The sequence below is a fragment of the Molothrus ater genome, chromosome 19, assembly GCF_012460135.2.
Source record: "Molothrus ater isolate BHLD 08-10-18 breed brown headed cowbird chromosome 19, BPBGC_Mater_1.1, whole genome shotgun sequence".
Lineage (NCBI taxonomy): Eukaryota > Metazoa > Chordata > Aves > Passeriformes > Icteridae > Molothrus > Molothrus ater.
In genome coordinates, this window is record NC_050496.2 from 12,893,523 (window position 1) to 12,911,416 (window position 17,894).

The window sequence follows — 17,894 nt, forward strand, 5'->3', positions numbered from 1 at the left end:
TGCCCTGGGATCAAGAATGATGGAAGAATGACTCCATAGGAAAAAAAAATCCCATTCAAAATGTTAACCAGACAAATGTCTATGAAATGCTTCTGCAGAGCTCCTGTGGTAGTGGACTGGCTGGAGATGGTAGAGCAGATCTGAATCTTAGGTTCTTTGGTGTCTCTGGTTTATGCTTAGAATCCCTGTAGGGCCGAAAGGATGCCGTGGCTTCACAGAAAAGTTCCTGAGATGAGCACTGAAAGAAAATGTCAAGGTCTTGAGGTTTGAATGATTAAATAGAACACCTCTGAGTCGTGAAAGAAACTGGCATGGTTTAGTAATGTTCTTTGTCATTCGGAGGAAGGTGATGTAGGTTTACTGTAGTATACAGCAGGTATGTTTTGAGCTGAGAGCTCTGTGATACTGTGGTGATTGATGTATCTATGTTAACAAATTATTGATTTGATTTCATTTCTAAACAGCTTGTTACCTGAAATCAGACCTGCTGAACTCTGCAGTTTCTCCTTCTGCAGCTAATTTATTGGTAGCCAGGTATGTTGGGGTTGAGTAGAGTTGCAAATATCTTAGTATTTCAGGAGTGGGAAGGATGAAATGAGCCCATCTTACTACAAAGAAAAGTGCTTTGAAGATACTAGGACTTCCTCCTGTGCAGAAGCAGTCATAGTGTCATACTCGACTTCATAGCTTTGTGAGTCCTTTGCAAAGTAGGATTTCAGTGACTTAAGTAAATACTAGTGCTTCTATCATGGAAAAAGAAGAGCTTTTTCAATCTGACTTTAAAGGTGGTGGTGGTACAGGGGGCTATTATGAAAAATGAAACTTAATTCAATTTGCTTATTTCCTTTCTCTGATGTTTGTCCAGATCATTAGCTCCTTCTTCATCAACTTTGGCACCAGTGGTTCCATCCCTATCTACACCAGAAGTGGGAAGTGACAAAGAGACCATTGAGCAGCCAGAAGCAGCCAGCACTCAGGGAGCTCCACAAGTGCTTAGAAAAGCCCCTGGGAAAATACCCAAATGGCTGAAGCTTCCAGGTACCAATGAATCATAGGAGAGCTCTGCTCCTTCTGAACTGCCCCAAAAGGCAGCCTCCTCTCTGCCAAACATGCTGGATATTGATGGTATTGGTGCACACGTCAGCTTATGCTTGCAAGACATTTGGTTCACTGCTTGTCAGTCACAAATTTGTTGGTGACTTGAACCTCAGCCTTCATTGGAGAAGTATATGAATGCAGATTCTGAATACTGGGAAGTCTGATACCTAATCCATATGCTTGTAGCATTTTTGGCTGTGTTCTGCTCTTGGTATGCTGAGCTCTACACTCTGCCAGTGTAGTTCAAATACTAATAGGCAGGGTATTCTACATACCAAGGGTCCATGTAATCTATTAAATCTCTGGCATAACTTTCCTTTTGCTGCTGTAGTCTTAGTACTTTTACTTCTCTTAAATTTTTTAGTTGGTCTTCTTTTTAATCTTCACTGCAAACCAGTAGGGGTTTTCCATAATTAAGATTGCAACCAAGTGTCCATTATCATTTTTTTCTTGTTTTATTAAGAAATGAGTAAGTGATAATTACATGTTGAGTGTTTTAATGGTGCTGTGTTTATTTTGTAGGTGGGAAGAGATGAAGCATCCTGGGCTGCTGGATCACTGCGTTGTCAGCTGTGCCCTCTTCTCCACTTACTAAGAAGAACTTACTAAGAATGTGTAAAAGCTGTTGGTGGCCCTGGAGAGATCTAATCTGTATGAATATTAGTTATAAAAAGAGAATGGCTATTTCAGATACCAGTTGCAGCTGGTGGAGGAGTGGAGGGCCTGCTTGTGGTCTTTGTGACTACAGAAGCAAGGTTAGAGGTTAAATTTAAGGTTTCTTGCATGCAAATAATAAGAATAGAGAATTAAGGGGGACATGATTCCTATATACTTTCTGCAAAGGACTTTGTTTCTATCCATACTTTTAAATTCAAATCCTCTCAGTTCCACCTTCAGAGATCACTTGAGTCTAGCCTGTATTCTAGTGGCAAGATAAAATCTGGTTCAGCTTTACCTATAATTGTTTAGTGGTGCCTAGAGCAAGACTTCTCCCTGCTTCTTAGTGATTAGGGTTAGTGCTGCTGATAATTCTGGACAGAGATGGCTGGAAAATGAATGAAGAGGAAGCACTTAAGTTACTTAAAACAGTTCAGATCAGTGAACTTTCCTGTGAAGCACCCGAGCTGCTGCACTCGTTTTGTGTGCAGTTGCCAGAATCTTGTTAACAAGGAACACAGGTGTCTGTTCATGGAGTGCCTGTTGAGCTTGTTTCTGCCCTAAGCTCTAGTTTTATTTTCACTGTGTATAATTACCATCTGTAATTAGTTACAGCCAGGGAAAAAGCATCCAGTTGAAGGGTCTCTTCAAATGACAGTTGATTGGTGGCCTGAGTATTCCCAGAGCAGGGTAGCTGTGCTCTGCACTGCAGTTGGTGTACAGGGAAAAGGCCCAGTCCAGATCTTTGTCTCCTGCAGACGTGGGAGGACGAATGTTGGTTAGAATTGTCCTTACGCTGGAGATGAACTCTGTTGTGCCATGGCAGTCATGGTGCTGGGTTTTATTGAAGTCTTCTCCATGGATCACTGGTCTGTGGAGAGCTGGGGTTCCATGGTACAGTAATACCATGTTTTCCATTTTCCTTGTTTCCTCCCTGCACTACGTGTGCATCTGCACAATTTGTAGGTGTAATAAAGCAGAGTGGCCACGGGGGCCCTTTTGGTCAGTGCCTTTAACATCTTCTTGCCCTGGCACTTGGTGTGTCTGTCAGTTCACAGGAACTTGCTCTCCTTTCAATTGGCCTGTCATGCCTCGTTCCCTTCCTCCCATTTTTTTCAACAAAGCAAAACGGAGCTTTGTATCATCTGAATGAACTTCAAAGTGGCTAGAAAGGGCACCCTGGGTTCCTGGCACTTGTCATTGTCTCCCTGCCTGGCCAACATTTCCCTTCAGGTCTAATTACTTCCAAATGCTCACAGATGCTTTGAAGAAACTTGGAGGGAGGGGGAGGCATGAAAGAAAGGTGGAAGAGGAAGGAGACTCAAAGCAGAAGGAGTGCAGAATGCTTTAGCAAAAAAATTGATTGATTTCTTATTTGACACCCAGACGTGAACAGGGAATGTGAGAGCACTGTGTACAGCTCCTGCACTCAACCCTGCCGGTGGAAAGCAAGCCCTTCTGCCACTTGATAGGTTAAAAGACATACCACAGCAAACAAAAAAAAAAAAAAACAGTCAAATAATGTTTAAAGTTTATTACTCTGTAGTGGATTAAGTGTGGGCTGAGCCCACGCTGCATAGGACTGTCGGTATCTTGGTTCAGGTGCTGTGTCAGGCTTACTCATGTCACACAAATCAGAAGTAGAGCTGCCTTGCTGAATTTGTACAGGATATCCTGTGAGGAAACCAGGAGCTGTTGATAATGATAGGTGGTGAAATACTTGTGCTGGTGTTTTTGGTTTCCAGGACTGGAATATGCAGAAGCAGTGTGGTTGGGAGGAAGTTGCAGTGTGCCTTCAGATGTGCTAGTCCTTATTTTTTGAAGAGCACAGGTGACATCAAATAATATGATCTGCTTAACTGATTTTCTTAGCTGCTCTAATTATGTCAAGTTTTGTAAAGCGTTAGGTCCATAACTATCCCCTGCAAGTACCTGACATGGAAAAACAAGTTTAGGTACACAAGCAGCAATATCAGTATTCCTGGGGCAGTTTCATGGGTTAAGTGTAAGGGCTTTGCATCACTGACTGTGTTCCCTCAGGCAGTTCTGCCCATGCTTGTCCTTTTTTAACTCAGCTGTCATCAAACCCAGTTTAACCACAAGAATGAAAAAATGCTACCTTCAATAGCTAGACAAGAGGTCTTATTCCCCTTCCCTATACAAAGAGTTACTTTTAGCTGCTGCTGCTGCTGTTCAATTGCTGCTTTACTGTGGATGTCCACATCAGCAGTTCTCTGTGCGTCAGGAAAAGGATCTTGCGCCTTTTTAGGGCAGCATCTTTGAGACTGCTGTTTCAGTAGGTGTCAGGGTGGAGGCAGAGACAGGGACCTGAAATCTGGAAAAGGCAAGGAAGTAGGAGTGAATTCTTTAAGGGGGACAGGACACCCCCACATTTAAAATGGTGGGCTCTTCACTAAAGGAGGGATTGCTACAACGATTCCTGCCCTGCTGAAGAGCAGTACCTGCAGATACCTGATGAACTGGTTTTGTTTCAGTATCACTTCGCTATAGTAGCTGAACTCAAACTCATCCCTGTGGTTTTAGGGCATTCGAAGGTAGTATCACTTGCTTTTTTTTTTTTATTTAATTTTTTTGGTATTGGCTTTTTTTTTTACCAATGGTTGTGGGGCTGAAGACTGAACTAGGTCAGTTCCTTCATTGCATGTGTTGTACAGCTGAACAGTTGTTTTGGCTGAGAAGCTGCAGTGCTGAGGGCTGGGCACTGCTTAGGCTGGTACTGTCACGGAACGCGTATGGAACGGCAGTTTTTGTGAGGCTTCATGGTGGTTGTCCTGAGGGATGACCCTGATAGTGGACAGTGCACAGTGACCCACTGAGCCCGTCACAGCTGCTCCCGAGCCAAGGACTGCTGCTCTGGCTGCTGCTGCTGCAGCGGGGCGGCGGCCGGAGCCCTCCGTGCAGCCAGCCCCGCACTTCCAGCAAAGCCACTCGGGCTCCTGGCTCCTGCCCACATGTGTGAGGTTTCTTATTTCACAGTGCCCCCCCCCGCCAGAGGGGCCAGGCTGTCCCGTGATGTGGGATTCTCACACATGCTGTTTGTTATTTTGTCCTTTTTTCCTTTCGTCCTACAAAGATTTAGGGAAGAGGGTGGGTGAGGGGGAAGCTCTGCAAGTCTTTGAAGCAACTTGACTTTTGATGATGAATTGCAGCAAAGAGCCTACACAAGGAAGGGAGACTTGTTTTTAACTTACTGATGTTTCTTTGTGAGAACAAATTTATAGCAGAGGGGGAGTAGCCTCTGAGGAGAATATTGAATGGTTAAAAGGTTTCAAGCATTCTTTGATGTCACAGCCTGAGAAATACTAGAAGGTAGTGAGGGACAGACACTGTTTATTTATAAAATAAAGATCAGTTACCTGCTTTTGGCAAGAGCCTGTGACTAAGCTCCTGTTAATGACCTATTCATTGGAAGGCTTGGAGCTGCACCTGGAGTTGCTGTTACAGCTGCCTGCTTGAGGCAACGAGAGCCTGAAGGCTGGACAGTATTCCCAGCCATTAAGTCTTTCCATGCATCTCTGTGAAGCAGCACCTCTTTCTCACATTAGCTGAGAAAGCAACAGCTTCTTACCATGTTGTGAAATACCGGCCTCTGTAACAGGAGTAGGGCAGCAAGATGGAAACCAGTTATGTACTCAGCTGAACAAATTAAGCCTGTGGCACCCTCTTCTCAAAAATGGTATCTGACAGCATCGTTGCTTTGGGCTGTGTTGTGCTTGGTAAGGGAGAGAGGAAACAGAAGCAAAATGGCAGAGGAAGAAAAAGCTGAGACTGTTTGTCCCAGAGTGTCTCTGAGGCTGAGACACGTGTCAGGCCAGGACTGTCTGCTGACAGGCGACATGTGCTTCAGGAGGCCTCTAGAAATCCAGAAGCTGCAATGAAAGAGCAGCAAGCGAGTCAGGACAAAGGCTGGGTTCTCAAAACAACTCCCGAAAGGACGAGGATTAGGCTGTTCAGCCCGTATCCTCGTTCTGCTCCCATGCAGTTCAGGCCCACAGTTACGTACCAGCTGTGGCAATACTTTCTCCAGCTGTTCAATATCCACCTTGTTCAGGTCCTCTGCCTGGGCCTGCCGAGCTGCCCGTGCCGCTGCTTCTGCAGCGCAATGAAAGAAAGGGAAGGGCAGTGAGAGGGGTCCGGGAGCTGTCACACCTGGGGCGTTCCGTCCGGGGCCCAGAGCCGCTGTGCTGGGAGGAGGGAGGCGGCCCGGGGCCCCGGTTGGCTCCGCACGCCGGGTCGGGGCTGGACGGGAGCAGCCGCAGGGCGGCCGGGAGGAGCCGGGAGCCCTCCGGGGCTGGGGCGGCCCTGCGCGCTCACCTCGGACGAAGACCTTCAGCAGCTCGGCCATCAGCAGCTGCGCGTCCGCGCTAACTGCAAAGGACAAGGGGGTTACGGGAGGAGGGGGCGCGGCCCGCCCCGACCCGCCCGCCGCCGCCGCCGCCGCCCCCGTACCTCGGGTCCTCCCGTCCCGGAAATGGAGGCGGAGAAGCCGATCCACGGTGTCCTGCGGAGAGAGGAAGGGGTGAGCGGGGCCGGGGCCGTGCCCGCCGCTCGGGGCCGCGCCCGGGGCCGCCGCACCTTCCTGAAGCCGCCGGCGCCACCGCCCCGCTCCTCCATGGCCCGCGCGCGGCCGGGCCCGCCTCCGGGGGCGCGCGCGGGCGGGGAGCGCGCGCGGGCGGGGAGCGGTTCCGGGGGAGCGCGCGCGGCCATGGAGCAGCTTGGGCGCGAGTACGCGCGGCTGTGCGCGGCGGCGGGCGCGGCCCCGCAGGAGGCCGTGCTGCGGCGGCTGCGGGGGCCCGGTGGCGGCCGCCTGGACCTGGCGGCGCAGAGCCTCTCGCTGCCCACGTGCAGCGCGCTGGGCCGGCTGCTGCCCGGGGCTGCGCCCTTGGCCGCGCTGGCGCTCGGTGACTGCGGCCTGAGCGAGGAAGGTGCGGCGGGGCCGCTCTCCCTGTGGCGCGGGGCGGGAGGCCGGCCGAGGTGCCCGGTCCGTGGCCGTGCGGCGGGCACGCACCCTCGGTTCTCCCTCCGGCGGCGAGGGCAGCTCTGCCTCTGCTGCCCGCGGACGGACGGGACGGTCCGGCCGGTTAAAGTGGCCCGCAGTGAGGGGGCTCCGTGGGCAGCCCGTCCGAGCCCGCAGAGCCTCTCTGGGGATTTTTCAGGGCTGAGTCGGGTAGATGTACAAGCTGACAGGTAGTTCTCTGCCCCGGCACCTTTTTGAGAATATATAAACAGTCTCCTGCCCTGAAAGCTCAGGCTCAAGCTTTCCAGCAGCAGTTGCAGTTTTTCAAATAATTTGTTTATCGCAGCCACGTCTCCTGAGCTGGCTGTTTAACAGAGTGATACACTGGGATGATAGCTGGTTTAGGCAGAGAGTTTCACAGATGAAATAAACAGGGTTTTTTTTTTTTTTTCTGCTCAGGTGTAAGGCTTTTGTTGAATGGTCTTTGCACCAACACCACAGTCAAATCTTTGGATCTGAAGGTGAGTCTGAAAAGAATTAACAGTGTTCTATGGTGGAGAAGGAAAAAGCACAGGCTTAATGAGAAAGAGAACTGGACAGTCCTGGTGCAGGATTGTTCAACAAGATGCATACTTCTGTAAGTTTTTTGTTTTCAAGTGACTCATTCCTTGACTCGTTAACACCATGTCACAATTATCCGAAGTTACTTTGCCAGTCATCTTTATCCACTTTTATTCAGTTACTCTATTTTTATAGGAAGCTACTGCTATGTACCTTTTGTCAGTTGCTGCTTGGGCAGATGAGGCATATGTAGGCTTTTTTGGGATTTCTGTATTGATCAGTGAGTTACGAGCTGTCCTACTTGTGTTTCTTTCTTTTGACTAGCACATCTGCCTTCAGATGTGATTGTCTCTCTACTGAGAGTGACTTTCTGTCTGTATTCCTTTGGCATTTCCACAGTCACAAACTGCATCATAACTTTCTTACTCATTTGTGCTAGTATTAACAGAGTCCTTCTTAATGAAGTGTGTTAAAGTAGTTATGTTTATCTGGAATTGCTGTTTTCTGCCCCGTCGTGGTCCATGCTGATCCTGTGCTATTCTGTGATTTTTGCAAGCTCTCAGTCATGGTGCCCTTATAAGACCCGTGGTGTGTATGGATCCACTGTTCCTCCAGGGTTTTTCATTTTGTGGAAGCCTGATTGATACGTCAAACAAATGTTGATTGGACCATTTTTGCCCAGCTGAAATTTGCGTTATAGCTGGGATGTGTCTGGTGGTGTTCGTGGTCTAGGTGGATTGGGAGAAGCTTAGCTGATCACCTGGGGCTTCTGTTTCAGGGAAATAACCTGCGAACCATGGGAGCTGAGGCTTTGGGAAAACTTCTTAGGCAGAACAAATCCATCAGGAGGTAAAAAAAATATATCTACCTCTCTTTGTGCTATTCCTGCCAGATCGAGCCCAAAATTTGAAAAGGATTGAGGGTGTTTTTTATTGGGGTGGGAGGAATGCAAAGTGGTGCAATTTCTTGTGAGGGGTGGGACGGGCAAAGGCACAAGAACTGGAGGTGCTCTTTTGGAGGATGCTGGGCCCTGGCAGCATCCTGCTCTCTGAAGCTGAGTCTGCTCCCAGAGCTGGGTGTGTGACTGGGTGTGCCGTGATCCATGTGTCGTTCAAGTTCACACAGCTGACCATTGACTCCACAAACACCAATCCTGCCTGATTTCCCTAGCCTGACCTTAGAATGGAACAGTCTCGGCATGTGGGAGGAGGGCTTCTCCTTTTTCTGCCAAGGATTGAGGGCAAACAACTTTCTTCAACGTCTGGATCTGCGCAATAACCAGATTAACCATCAAGGGGCTGGAGAACTGGCCATGGCACTGACACAGAATACCAGCCTTCAGGAGCTGGGTAAGAGTTCTTTGCCCATGTATGCATGCATACATGCATGCAGACACACATGTGCCTTCAGGTTTCTTGCCTCAATTTCTTCCAACTGATTGGTGTCATTCCCAATTCCTGTTAGTCTGGAGTGCTTTGATGGCTTTGTGCAGGGAATGGTCTCAGCCCCATGGCCTTTGGAGAGTGGGAACTGAAATTGGAATCTCTGGAACCAAACCTACAGATGAAAAACTGTGTACTTGGGGCAGAACAGTCTTTAGTGGAGGAAGAAGTGTTTCATTCCTATTTGTGGCGTGCCTCATGACAGACTCTTGATCCTTAATTCACACTCACTTTGTCCTCATATGGAATTTTGCTGGAATTTCAGGAGAATGTGTCTTTTGTTGCTGATTCTTTCTCATCCACAGATTCTGTCTGTGGAAGGAAGGCTCGTGAGAGCCAAATGTGAGACACAGACTTGTAACTGTCACGGCTTCCTGCAGTTTACTAAAGATTTATCCTTGCCTTTCCTGCTTTGTCACTTTCTCTCTTTCTCATTCATCTTGAAAGGGGCCACAGTATTCACCTGTGTTTGTGCTAGGATCATCTGGGATCTCAGCAGATGTGACTGCCATGGTGAAAGTTTGCTTTCTGTGTAGATTTGCGATGGAATAACATTGGGCTTCTGGGTGGCCGAGCGTTGCTGAACTGCTTGCATAGCAACAAGACCCTGAAGAGGCTGGAGCTGGCAGGGAACAATATTCCTGGTGACATCCTGAAAGCTGTGGGTAAGTGTGATGTGTGTACAGTAATGAATCACTTAACTCCTTTCCCAGTCCAGCACTTGGGGGATATAGGGCACTTGCTGCTCCAGAAGAGAGCTAACCCTCTTTCCCTCCCTTTCTCAATAGCATTTCCACAGTGCCCTATGTCGCCTTCTCTTGTCCTTTAGTGAGGGCTAATCAAGTTGGAAGTGTCACTTTGACTGGCAAAAGCAAAAAAAAAAAAAAAAAAAGTTTGGATTGAGTTATTAGAGATTGATGTGCCATGTGAATGAACCTGAGACTTTGAGACTTGCTCATAGTTTGCCTCTGATGAGCCAAGTTTTGATGTGGCTTATGCAGCACATCCTTTGTCGTTGTCCTGCCAACAGCAGAGTTAACAGCTTTCCTGAGGCTGAGGTGTTGATTACCCCACACACACTGCTCTCTTTGATCCCATCCCACCTTGTGATGTAAGGTGGGACTATCTCTACATGGGCCAGTCTGAGAAGGGCAACTGTCCTGGTGCTTCTGATATCCAGTGGTCATCCTGAGTGCTGTCTCTTCCAGCAGCACTTGCTATTCTATTGCTTTAGAAGCTTGTGCATGTTCTCCTGCTCTCTCTGCATCAGAACAAGCCTTGGATCACAACCAAGACCGTGAGGCTATCCTGAGCGAGGCCCAGAACCAAGTGAACATCCTCAGCAAGGAGGTTTTGAGTCTGAAGGATGAGAAGAACAAGCAGGTCAGCAGATATTGGCAGTTCAAATGGGGTACCTGGAATCCTTTGCTTTCCCTTGAGGTCCCCAGAACACTCAGTGGCAGTATTATTGTGCACCTGAAGTTGCACGTGCATTTTTATGGGCAGGCACACAGCATGATTTAGTACATTGAGGCTCAGTCCTCTGAGATGGGTTATTTGAGGGATAATGTGAGTATGGACATCCCTGCTGAACATATTTACTCTGGGTTCTGGAGGAGTTTTGGTTATTTGTGCTTTCGTTTCTTCTTTTGCAATTTGATATTTTCCAAGTGGTGTAAACCTAGAGATCTGTTTTTCCATTTGACACCTTGGGATGCAGAGTCCCTGTAGCTGATGACCTTATTCAGATGTGCTAATAAACTAATCAGACTTCCAGATTGCTTCTGGTAGAGTGGCTTGACATGTCTTCAGCTGTTGCTGGGAAGAGAAAGATGAGAAATGTAAAGGTTTGTAGCTGATGCAGTTAATTTTCTCACTGAATTTTGCCTTGCTTACAGTTCATGGATTTTGTGGATACTGTAGACAAGCAGAAAGAAGAAAGAGCCAGGAGTGAGAAGTGAGTTAGATTCGAAATGTTTCCTGCTCTTTGATGGCACTCTCCATTTCCTGGCAGAAATTACCCACTTTTTTTTTTCCTTTTTTTTCCTCCCAAATGCAGAATGTCTGCAGCACGAGTCAGCCAGCTGCAGGAAGCATTGGATGAGCAGTACTCCATTATGAATTCACTGAAAACCAAGTATGGAGCAGGAAAACCTTTGTCTTCCCACTGTTTGTGCTGTATAAGCAGTGCCAAGCAGAGCTTCTAAGAAAGGGGATAATCTTGTAGGGTAGCTGGATTACTATTTTGGTTAGTTCTGCAGTAATATCCAGAAATTACAGTCAGATCAAGCCTTTGTGTTTGCCACACTAGATACTTAGCTTGCTTTTAAGTAAAATGACTACATTGGTGTAAGAGCAAGTGAATTACAGAAGGTGGGAAGAAAGAAAAAGGATTGTGCAGATGGGATGGGGACATGTTCCTTGCATGGTTTACAGCCTGGCAGGAATCTCTGCCTGTTTCCCCTGGCAGCTGAGAGTGTTCTCTGGGAAGCACTGCAGGTATGGAGGAGCCTGGCTTGGGAACAGTGAGGAAGAGGTGCTCAGAAGTGTGAGATTATGCAGAGCCATATGCACATGGCCATGGTTTGACTTCAAACCCTGCCTAGTTGAATTCTGCCAGGTAAAGGCAGCGTTTCATGCCATGCAGTGATGTGGACGTGTCCCTCTTGGACAGAACAAGTAAATTGCTTCTGCTACTCACATTTAAAATCCTGTCTCTAATTGTAAACAACTTTGCAGTGATATAAAGTAGCCAGCTTTGTTCTGTGGGAGCAGGCAAATCCTGGAGGGGTCTGGGCAGGGAAATTGGCTCATGGAAGACAGTGCAGGGCAAATGCAGTGGGCACTAGCACACTGGGCCCTGAGAAGTCCCAGGTCACTGCAGTGCTGCTGTGTACAGAGGTCAGTGGTGTCCTTTTCCCAGAAGCAAAAAATGCCTCATTAAGGTAGCCTGATTTCACCTACTGGCAAGGTGGACATTAGCACCTTGTACCAGGTGGCATAGAGAGCTTGCTGCAGTGTCTGCCTTGGAAAAGGCTCCATAAAGTGATTTTCTTTATAGGCTGCAGATGACTGAAGCTGCCCTGGCTCTGTCTGAGCAGAAGGTGCACACGTTGGGAGAGCTGCTGAGTGCCATGAAACAGGAACAAAACTGTGTGGCTGAGTCCCACTTCAGGGAGCTCCAGCAACAAAAGCAGGTGAGCTGGATAAGTCCTGGTTATGTTTGGGAGCAGGGCTATAGGTCATAACTGGTTTGTGTGGATTTGGGGGATGCTGGATGCAATAGGCGAGCATGATTTTTACCGTTACTGCTTAGCTAAAGCCACCATGACAAAAATTCTTGTGTAAATTAGATAGATGGTTGCCAGGTGTGATGAGGAGCCCTGTTATTGATGGTGTAGGTTGGACTTAGCTGGGTGTGATGTTGGTTGGCACAGGTTGGTAGTGCAAGAACTAGGGGGAGTACAGGTTTTTAATTTTGGTTCTGTTTGCAGGAAGGTGCTGATCGGGAAAGCAAGCTTTTGCATGACTTGTCTGCTGCCAGTGAGAAAAACCTGTTGCTGAGAAATCAGGTAGGAAACCAAGTCCAAGTCTGAGAAGTGGCTCTTGAACGTGTATAACATCTGCTCCATAGATGTTATGGTCTCTACTTTGATTCTTGGTTGGGTGTCACTTCATTGTCCTGTACAGCCAACTTTTTGTGCTAATAGGAAAAGAAAAACCTTTGTGGTGGTAATTTCCTTATGTAGGTGGATGAATTGGAGAGGAAGTGCAAAGTTCAGCAGGATCAGCTGTTCCAGGTGAAACAAGACTTGACCAACACAACAGCAGAGCTGAAGCTGCGGGCTGTGGAGGCTGAAGGTGAGTGGGGGAGTAGAAACAGCTTGGGGACACCTGTGGTTGGGATCATTGTTCCTGCACCGGCAGCTGAGGAGAAAGGGTTGACAGAGTGTGAAAAAGTATGAATACAGCTGTGTGGCTGGCATGCCAGAGTTGTGATATGCCTGCTTTTAATCTGCAGAACGTCTGGAAATGGAGAAAAGAAGATTTAAACAAAGCCTTGAAGACATGGAATCCCTTCGGGTAAAAGAGGTAAGGGTGAGGTTTCTGCAGCATCCTGGTTAGTCTTTCTTTGGTCCTGACATACATCACCAGTGGAGATCGTTGTTTGCTGTAATGTGCTCTTAAAAAAGTTTAGAAGTTAGTGAGCTCAGATTTTTTGTGGGAATAATGGGTCATTTCTTCAAGCAAAGCCTGACTGAAGAGATCACAAAACTTTCTACCAGCTAGTAAGATTTTCAAGCTTTCAAGAATATGGGCCAGAGTGGTATGTGATGCTACAAGAGAGGCTGGGAGGCTGGCCTTTGTGTTGGTCTGTGCACAGAGGTAATTACAAATGAGGAATTTTTCCCAGCTTCTGAAATAAATACATTTGAATGTTTTAATTGCTTATACACAAGCAGTCCTTTAACAGGGCTCAGATGCTAGTTCCTTCTCTGTTATGTTTCAAAGGGGGTTGTGTCTGAGTGTGGACAGGCCAACAGACTGCCACCAATTATCTTTGCAGTGTTACTGAGGTTTGAAATCTCTCCAAAATGAAATTATACTAATAGATTTCTCTGAAGATATTGAAATCTTTTAAAAGTCACAGGCCAGGAAGATTTTACCAACATTACAGTTAAAAAATAAATCTGTTGTGTTTTATATCACTTGACAATGAGAGCTTGGACTCCCTCCTTGTGGCCTGGAAGGGATCTCTGTCTAAAAATTCCTAGTTTCTAGAGGGCAGATTCCATCTGTACTGCTGTTTCCTAGTGGAGTTCTGGGGGAGGTAAGAATTTTGCTTGGCTGGTAGGTGGGTCAGTGAGAGGATGCTTCTCTATCATGATGAGTAGTCTTGCTGCTTGCTTTGCCTGGAGGTGGAATGGTTTTCTGTCACTTGCTGGTTTCTGCTGCTTTGCAGGTGGATCGTGTGGCACAGCAGATGGAGGCCAGTGAACGTTCCATGCACGACAGGATCCAGAGGCTGGAGGCCATCAGGATATCTCTGGACGAGGTGAGAAAAAGTGCTCTGGGCACATTTGAACACTCATATAGCAGTGCACAGAGAAGGCTGCCAGGAAAGATTTGTGGAGTCTCTGACTGCAGACCTCTGTAAAGATTGTCATGTGCTGTAAGGGGGAACAGAAAACAGCAGTATACCAGCTAAAATTATTTTTACTGCTTTGGACTAAGAAAGAAGGTTCCAAGGAGAAACTTGTAAATTCAGATTGGACAAAAATGAGGATTCCATTGAACATGGTTAGAGTCTTACTAAGATTTGACTTTACAGGATTCTTGTGACTATGTTGTCACAAGTAGTGTAGCATGTTCATCCATATCTATTTCCCCAGCTACATCCAGCAGTGCTCTTCCCTATTCCCTTTTTTGGAAAGGTTTAACCAATACGTGCCCTCATATAACTGAAATTCACACTGAACTTAGATAGCAGTCTTGAACTGAGGAAGGGTTTGTATCTTTGTTTGCTTTTGCTGCCCCTGAGTGAGGAGAGCTGTGTCATTTTATAGCCTGCGACTGGAAGCTGCTCGTGTTTCCTGGTCAGTGTGGCAGCAATGCAGCTTCTCTGTCCGGAATGATTTTCAATGTTCCTGTGGCAGGAGCTGAGCCAAGTCAAAGCAGCAGCACTAGCTGAGCGAGGACGGGCCGAGGAGGAGTTGATAAAAGTGCGGAGTCAGGCGCGCCTGGAGGAGGTAAGGACAGACCTGCCTGTGGGAATGAAGTGGTTTGGCTGCCCAGGCTATGTCTTAGTCCTGGGGAGCTGCTAACTCACTCCTCTCTGGGTTTTACTGACCCACAAATGGTGTGATTGCTGAGGAGGGAGCCCTGAAAAGTCTAATTTGAGCTGTCTTCAGTACTAACAGAACTGATGTCAATATTGTCATGGCAGATATAGTTTAAGTTGCCAACATCTGAAGCCAACAGCCAGATGTTGATCTTTCTTTTTAATGACAACTTTAATGGGGTGCTCCTGTTCCTCTAACACTGAGAAATTTCTTCAGGTGGCTACTGTTGCTAGGTAAATAAAGTCACTGTCGTATTGAACTCTGAAAATGTCAATTAAGTTAATATCCTATATTATAGGATATTAATATTAATGAATATTCACTATATTAACTATTATTATTCACTATATTAATAGTGAAATAGAACGAGGGATGAGGAAAATACACAAAAGCTATTAGAATATTTACTTATTTGTAGCATCACAAAAGTAAATGCTTCATTGAATTACAGACGTAGAAATCTGACATGTGGGATCCAGCAGTTGCTGGGTTGCATGCAGTGGCGCTGCAGAGCCATTTGAGGGATGGAGGAAGTGAAGGTGGAGCATTGGCTGTAAACACTGGCTGTGACATCAGTGCATCTGCCAGGGACCTGTCTCTGTTTCTCAGCTGAGTGTTTTGTCCTCTGCCAGCCTCCCTGGCAAGAGGAAGCAGCTTGGAGTCACTTCCGAGTGCAAGGAGCAGGACTGTGTCCTCTGCTTGTCGGTGCCAGTTGACTCAATAAAGGGTTCACTGTATTAGGAACAGAGAGGGGAGAATCTCTTCACAGGAATGAAGTGGGACTGTTTAATTTTCATTTTCCTTTGTGTCTTACAGCAGCAACGCCTAGAACACCTAGAAGAGAAGCTGCGGCTGATGACTGAGTCAAGGGATGAAGCTCAGAACTGCTGCCTTAAGCAAAAGGAGATGGTTGCTGAGGCCCAAGCTAAAGCCAAACAGTTGAGCCTGTATGCTGATGGACTCAAGAGGAGGCTGGAGGAACTTCAGCAGGTAGTTTGGACTGGAGTAGAGATAGTCACCACAGGGCCAGAACAAGTTGCCGAAGTTGTTTGGTTGTTCATGGATTTGTCTTTGTGTGTCAGTACGTGGACAGGAAGGAAGAGGAGAAAGTGACAGAGCTAAATAAGGTGAAAGTGGAATTACAAGAACAGATTGGGCACCTGGAGGCTGAACGCACAGCCCAGGATGGGCTGAGAGAGAAGATTGCAGCTCTGGAAAGACAGCTGAAAGGTAATGGGTCCTTTCCTGCTTCTCAAATGGTAACTCCGAGTTACCCTGCATTGGGCCTGGAACTCAGCTGTGCTCACAGGTAGTGACAGCAAGTGCTTCCTGCCTGCGAGTACACCTATGAGTTGTACTCTCCAGCCATGTGTATTTACAGGGATTCCTCATTTTGTAGAGACCAAGACTCAGATGACCACCCAAAGCTGCATAGCAGGCAAAATTTGGATTTCCTGCGCAGTGAAGTGTGCCTGCTACCTGTGCAAAACCTCTCATGTTGTCTCATGCAGCTCCTCTTGTGTGCTTGCTGGTTGTAGCACTTCCATTGCCTTTGGCCTGCTCCTGTTTTTTCCAGGGATACCTTGATTTTCTTTACTAATGCTGCTTTTTCCCAGCCCTATCCAGTAATCACCGTGAAGCACTGCTGGACAAGGAGGGTGAGATCTCTTTGCTGCTGGAGAAGCTGAGAATGAAGGAGGCTGAGATCTCCAGGATGAGGGAAGAGGAGGCCCAGCGAGCAAGTTTCTTGCAGAATGCCATCATGGCATATGTGCAGGGATCTTCCTTGGGTACCCACAGTTCTAGGAAGTGAGACTGTGGCTTAGAGGATCCAAATATCTGCTTGCAGTCAGGGAAAGGGTGAGACTTCAGGTACAACTCCTTCTTCCTAAATGGACAGTTCTCTCCGAGTGGGGTGACACAAAGGCTTGCAAATAGTCAAATGCTCTTGCTGTTCAGAAATGTTCCTCCTGACAGCGTGAAGGAGAGGAAGAAACAACTGTCCAGGCCTGTAGCTCTGAGTCCATGATGTTGAGCCCCCTCCCCTGCACTGCCACAGCCTATTGGTGCAGGAGGTTACTGGGAGGTTTCTGTGTTCCCTGGCAAGGTGCTGCTGCAGCATTTGTTTGGATGCCAGGGCTGTTCACAGAGAAACGTGAGAAAAAGCGACAGGAATGTTTACAGGAGTCTTCACAGTTGCCTGTGGGCTGGAGCAATTTGCCTTGCTAATGGGATCCTGAAACTGCTGGAAACACCAGGTATTACCCACTTGTGCTTTTTCACCCAGCGTTTACAGACAGAAGCAGAGTCTGATGGGGCCCTCTCTGCTTGTTTACCCTCTCTGGCTCTGGCCATATTGGTGGGCTGTAGAAACACATTTAGCATAGACAGAAGCAGGTGCACCAAGGGGCTCAGGTGCAGTGCTGTCCATGTCCCTGTGGGACAGCTGGGCTTTGGCAGTGGTTCTACTTCTGCAACAGTGAGTGGCAGGGAAAGGTGAGCGGTTGATTGTGCTTCTTCACTGTGAACTGCAGCCCTTAGCTGAAGATGTTGTGGCCAGTATTGCGCTATGGCAAATGGCAGAACTGTTCTCCTGGCTTCTCAGGCTCCTAGAACTGAGTGCTGTGGCCTTAAACCTGGAGAGGAGCGATGCTTCTGGTGTGACACTGGGGAGTTGCTTCTCAGAGCATAAGGGAAGAAGGTGGTTCCTCTCCTGACGGTGCAAGTCCTTGCATGACCTGGAGAAAGGGAAGGGTTGCTAGAGCCTGAACTGGAGAAAGCAGGAGCTGTTGTCAGGCCAGCAGTATTGAGCCTTGAGGGAGTCCTTCCTGTGAGTTTGGGGTGGGAACATACCTTAGAGTAAATATTTTTAAGAGACACCTGGAAAACAAAAGTTTCTGTGTGGACTGGTTGCTTTGTGTTTTCATTTTTTATACTGGGTTTTGCTCTGCTTAATAAAGAACTTTTGCATTTTGCCATTAGCACTGGACAGTGGCACGCTGGATGTTTGGCTGATGTGGAGGGTGGGGCTTTCTGCTGTGTTACTGTCCTGAGGACCCTGTCAGCCTGTCCTGCAGCTAAAGGGCTGTTACAGGTGGATGAGATGGGGATAGTTTTGGTTCAGGACTAAGATAAAAGCCAAGAAGCTGGAAAGCTGTTCCCTAGTCATGACCAAGAAACCTGTGGCAATAGCCACTTAGTTTGTGGCTGGCGGGCAGAGCCACAGGTAAGGGAAAAGCAAAGGCTGTTGTTTGCAGACAGGGCCGCTGCTGTGGGCATCTCTTTTGCTGGCAGGGGAGGTGGGGGAAGCCCAAA

The 17,894-nt window shown here is 47.5% G+C and overlaps 3 protein-coding genes across 3 annotated transcripts in view; 2 read left to right on the forward strand and 1 right to left on the reverse strand.

The window, feature by feature from the left end:
- Positions 1-5,147, forward strand: part of ASPSCR1 (ASPSCR1 tether for SLC2A4, UBX domain containing) — a 35,282-nt gene extending 30,135 nt beyond the window's left edge. The window contains exons 14-16 of the mRNA XM_036394537.2: positions 465-534; positions 866-1,038; positions 1,621-5,147. Coding sequence (XP_036250430.1) covers positions 465-534; positions 866-1,038; positions 1,621-1,634 — 257 coding nt within the window. The 3' untranslated portion in view covers positions 1,635-5,147. The remainder of the gene's footprint in view (positions 1-464; positions 535-865; positions 1,039-1,620) is intronic.
- CENPX (centromere protein X) lies at positions 5,090-6,416 on the reverse strand. The gene is made up of 5 exons (XM_036394545.2): positions 6,352-6,416; positions 6,226-6,277; positions 6,091-6,144; positions 5,780-5,868; positions 5,090-5,645 (listed from the first exon to the last, which is right to left on the reverse strand). Exons 1-5 carry the CDS (start codon positions 6,388-6,390, stop codon positions 5,631-5,633), a joined length of 249 nt encoding a protein of 82 aa, XP_036250438.1. The 5' UTR covers positions 6,391-6,416; the 3' UTR covers positions 5,090-5,630.
- Positions 6,417-6,481: 65 nt separating this feature from the next.
- Positions 6,482-17,563, forward strand: LRRC45 (leucine rich repeat containing 45). Its single transcript, XM_036394534.2, has 17 exons — positions 6,482-6,701; positions 7,193-7,254; positions 8,073-8,143; positions 8,465-8,643; positions 9,273-9,401; positions 10,007-10,119; positions 10,635-10,693; positions 10,796-10,873; positions 11,798-11,933; positions 12,231-12,308; positions 12,486-12,597; positions 12,758-12,828; positions 13,700-13,792; positions 14,394-14,486; positions 15,396-15,569; positions 15,662-15,809; positions 16,196-17,563. Exons 1-17 carry the CDS (start codon positions 6,482-6,484, stop codon positions 16,390-16,392), a joined length of 2,013 nt encoding a protein of 670 aa, XP_036250427.1. The 3' UTR covers positions 16,393-17,563.
- Positions 17,564-17,894: the final 331 nt, after the last annotated feature.

Bases quoted from the DNA above. Each gene is read 5' to 3' on its own strand.
- CENPX (XM_036394545.2), bottom strand. From the start codon at position 6,390: ATGGAGGAGCGGGGCGGTGGCGCCGGCGGCTTCAGGAAG. The intron at 6,145-6,225 runs GTACGGGGGCGG...TGTCCTTTGCAG, and splicing joins CCGGGACGGGAGGACCCGAG to TTAGCGCGGACGCGCAGCTG. The intron at 5,869-6,090 runs GTGAGCGCGCAG...ATTGCGCTGCAG, and splicing joins GCTGAAGGTCTTCGTCCGAG to AAGCAGCGGCACGGGCAGCT.
- LRRC45 (XM_036394534.2), top strand. From the start codon at position 6,482: ATGGAGCAGCTTGGGCGCGAGTACGCGCGGCTGTGCGCGGCGGCGGGC. The intron at 8,144-8,464 runs GTAAAAAAAATA...TGATTTCCCTAG, and splicing joins CAGAACAAATCCATCAGGAG to CCTGACCTTAGAATGGAACA. The intron at 12,309-12,485 runs GTAGGAAACCAA...TTCCTTATGTAG, and splicing joins ACCTGTTGCTGAGAAATCAG to GTGGATGAATTGGAGAGGAA.